This window comes from Salvelinus namaycush, chromosome 41 (genome assembly GCF_016432855.1).
Source record: "Salvelinus namaycush isolate Seneca chromosome 41, SaNama_1.0, whole genome shotgun sequence".
In the NCBI taxonomy this organism is placed as follows: domain Eukaryota; kingdom Metazoa; phylum Chordata; class Actinopteri; order Salmoniformes; family Salmonidae; genus Salvelinus; species Salvelinus namaycush.
In genome coordinates, this window is record NC_052347.1 from 2,110,825 (window position 1) to 2,115,207 (window position 4,383).

The 4,383-nt window shown below is 40.2% G+C and overlaps 1 protein-coding gene across 1 annotated transcript; it reads left to right on the plus strand.

Annotated features, from left to right (window-relative positions):
* The first annotated feature begins 444 nt into the window (after positions 1 to 444).
* On the plus strand, positions 445 to 3,684 carry LOC120034139 (somatotropin-2). Its single transcript, XM_038980581.1, has 6 exons — positions 445 to 454; positions 916 to 1,055; positions 1,180 to 1,296; positions 1,920 to 2,075; positions 3,240 to 3,386; positions 3,622 to 3,684. Exons 1-6 carry the CDS (start codon positions 445 to 447, stop codon positions 3,682 to 3,684), a joined length of 633 nt encoding a protein of 210 aa, XP_038836509.1.
* Positions 3,685 to 4,383: the final 699 nt, after the last annotated feature.

Sequence of the window (4,383 nt, forward strand, 5' to 3'; positions counted from 1 at the left end):
ATCTACAGTACCACAGCGGAATGGCAGAATAACCGGCGTTGTCGTCAAGTTACGGTGTGTGTGTGTCTGTCTGTGTGTGAGTGTGACTTTTGTCCATTCATTACGTCCTAGACAACAGAGGTTTGTGTTGTCTGTGTTTTGACCCTAATTTGTCAAGTCGTCAAGTACGTTTTTTTTTTTTAGGACAGGTCACCTCTTCCCGGACTCATGGAAAAATTCATGATTGATTTGACGCATTGTACTGATTGTTCCACAATCACATAGAAAAACAGGTCCCATCAACGAAAGGTGGTAAATGGAGAAAATCTCATGTTTCCTCCTGTTGATACATTAAAACATGTGTTATCCATCTATAAAAACAGTGGCCCCAAACAAACGGCAACATACTCAACCGACCACCGCACTTTCAAGTGAAGTAATCATCCTTGGCAATTAAGAGAAAAAATGGGACAAGGTAAACCAGCTTTTCTTTTCTTTTTTTAAGTAGGAAGTCAGTGTTTTAATACCATTTTAACTTAAACATTTAATCCCTGAGGCAGGGGCCAACGAGGCAGAGAAAGAGTGAACAAGTAATTTAGTGCCATGAGGGTATAATCTACTGACACATAACCACTTCCTTTAACAACCTAGCTATGTGATCTATTAGATTTCCATTTGAGTTATTTAGCAGACACTCTTATCCAGAGCGACTTACAGGAGCAATTAGGTTTAAGTGCCTTGCTCAAGGGCACATCAACAGATTTCTCACCTAGTCAGCTCAGGGATTCGAACCAGTAACCTTTCAGTTACTGGCTCAGCGCTCTTAATCGCTAGGTTATTGGTGTACAAAGGCTGAGAATATCTTACTAACATGTCGCAACATAATTTGACTTACTCGTTTTATACATTTCTTATTTTCTTTCATCTCTCTTTTAGTGTTTCTGCTGATGCCAGTCTTACTGGTCAGTTGCTTTCTGAGTCAAGGGGCAGCGATGGAAAACCAACGGCTCTTCAACATTGCAGTCAACCGGGTGCAACATCTCCACCTGCTGGCTCAGAAAATGTTCAATGACTTTGTAAGATAGCTTTTGAATCTTCTTTTGACATAGCAAATAACGTTTCAGAGGTTGGTCTTTCTTCTTGTAGACAGTGTCCTCTTCACACAAAAATTCTCTCTCCCGTCTTTGTGATTTTGTGCAGGAAGGCACCCTGTTGTCTGATGAACGCAGACAGCTGAACAAGATATTCCTGCTGGACTTCTGTAACTCTGACTCCATCGTGAGCCCAATCGACAAGCAGGAGACTCAGAAGAGTTCAGTAAGTTACCTGGCTGAGACAATCCTCCATGATGCATGATTCCAAAATAAATAATAGGGCATCTCAATTTGAACAATCAATACAACTTAGTCATTAGTTATTGGGCAAGCAGATCCCCGATTGTCTAAACTCCATGGGTAAATATATACTGTAGATAAGCAGAGCCAGCATCATGCATGGTGGAAATGAAATCTAGCCATGACAGGGAGTTTTAAATTGTCCACTTAAAATCGGCAGTAAAATGTTGCTATACCTCAGTGATAGAGGTGATAGAACACATGTAAAGACTTCAACATAGGAATGACCAATATCAATATTCAGACTATGGTGTCACTGCAGAAGAATTAAAAGGTTCTAAGTAACATCAGACCATCAGGGTGCCATTTGCCATGTCTCTTCCCAACCGAAACAAACACTATTATTATTCTCTTCAACTAAGGTAGGTAAAACAACCACATATCACAGTCCTTGTAAGTAAAACCCATCACTCTCTAATCGGGGGTTTCTCTACGTCTACATTCTCCAGCCATGTATCATGTAAATGATATGGCATCTCAAGCTGTACAATACAACTCAACTTCATTTTCTAACAATCTGTGGTTTCTCTACATCTACACACACAGGTCCTGAAGCTGCTCCACATCTCTTACCGCCTGATTGAATCCTGGGAGTACCCTAGCCAGACCCTGGCCATCTCCAACAGCCTCATGGTCAGAAACTCCAACCAGATCTCTGAGAAGCTCAGCGACCTCAAAGTGGGCATCAACCTGCTCATCAAGGTAAAGAAAGGAGGGAGAACAATGACCATTTGTGGTGCCGCACTTTGTGTACTGTAAACCACAAGGCATTTTTTAACTCAAATACTTCTAGTAAGTTGAACTCAGTCAATGAAAAGTCATTATTACTTAAAATGTCTATGTGGTACTGACTCAAATCTAAATGAGTCACATCAATGCAACTTTTTAAAGTTATAACAAATTAACTTTTTACCCAGCATGCTCTACTACAGGTAGATTTTTTGGAATTGTTTTTAATATCTGTGTTTTTGCATGTAGAGTACATTGAGTGATTGATTGATTAATCTTATGCTACACACATAACATACATTTTTCTACATTTTCACAAAGATAAATAACATACAAGTTACCGGAATTTTGCAAACCTACTTGCAGGCCTGATGTGGCCTGTAAACCATGGGTTTCGGGCCACTGTATTAGGGTAAAGCTACACCTCAAAATAAGGCCTTATGAGATATTTAATAAAGAGTTATAAAGAGTTTAACCATAATGATAATATTTGCCTAGAAAATCACTTGAAGGCCTCAGGACTGAAAATGAATGACAACAAACATGTCTCTGTCACTAACAAATACAGTCATGGGTGATAACTCTACAATTGACCCAAAAGGCAAGGCACACTTGGAAATTATATTGGAGACATGGCTTAGTGGGGGCATTACTAAAAAATGTCATTCAAACCACTCAAATCTCAACCCTCTACAGGGTGACTCTATAGGTTTGAGTAATGACTATAACAATCACTTTAAGTAACTGTAGTCAGATTCTGTATATTAAGTGCAACGGTTTCCTCAAAAGTTTTGAGTAATGACAGCACATTGGGGTTTACAGTGTGGTTATTATCTTCCACCGACATGAAAGTGAAATACAACTATGCTTTCCTAGTTAGAAAGCATAGTGTAGGACCACGTCTGCCTCTTCTCAGCAGATCTTTCAGTGCTTTACATTGTGATGGGGTAACTCACCTCATCGATCATCACTAATAGTGACTATATCAGTAACACCCCATTCAATGACTGAATATTGGCCCATTCAAGGACATTTACGCATGTGTCTTTTGCTATATGTGCTTTTAGAATGGCCCAATAAACAAATATTGATATGCACACATCCACCCCACCATGCATCTCTCTCTGTCTCCCACAGGGGAGCCAGGACGGCGTACTGAGCCTGGATGACAATGACTCTCAGCATCTGCCCCCCTACGGGAACTACTATCAGAATCTGGGGGGCGACAGCAACGTCAGGAGGAACTATGAGCTGTTGGCCTGCTTCAAGAAGGACATGCATAAGGTGGAAGAGCATTTTGCCTTCAATTGCATGTGCCTTCCTATATTTTCTACAGTGCATTGTTTGTTTTTTGTGTTCTCCTTTGTGAAGTATCTTTGGGTCTTCAACCCATATATTATTACTATTATTGTCCATTGATCAAGACTGGTCTCGAGAAAGTCCTAGTGACTTAGAACATTCACATTAAAATGTGTCAACTATAACCTATTCTCCCCCCCCCCCCCCCCCCCCCCCCAAGGTTGAGACCTACCTGACCGTCGCTAAGTGCAGGAAGTCGCTGGAGGCCAACTGCACTCTGTAAACGTACGCTGGAGCGGCAGCCAGCAAGAGCCTATCTCCTGGGTTCGGTTTCCCAGATACAGATTAGACCTTGCCCTGCACTGAAGAGCATTTTCAATTGAAATTCTCCATTAGGCGTGCTTTTTAGTCTAGAGTAGATTTAATTTGGATCTGGTAGAGCCTGACTCCAGGGGTTTTCAAGCATTTGCATTTTGTTCTCTGAAATATAGAACAGCACTTTCTATGATATTCGCTCTATTACTCAGCTACCATTGATCCATGGACATTTTAGATTAGTACATTTATAGAAAAGTTTATAAAAATGTCTTATTTAGATATGTGATTCAAGGTGGTGCTGCCATTTATGCATAAATTAATATTTCGGGGTGAAATGGGAACTTGTAGAGCTCCAAGCTTTTGGTATGTCCACAGATGGATAATATATATTTTAGAGTAATTTCCTTTAAGTATTTTCATTCCTTAATCTTACTGTTTGAAACTAATAGTGATTCGTTTTTAATAAAGCTGTTGTTCTCTGTGGTACATGATCTCTTGGCTACTATTTGCTATCTTTCAAATCAATTTATTTTACAAGTTTCTAGCCCCAACATTCCTGTTGTGTCCCTTGGACAACTTAAGACTGGATTCAATTCGTATCGCAGATGCTCCATTGAAATGTAAAGGCTATGTTCCCGCGTTCGTGGAGATGGCATTCACTGCA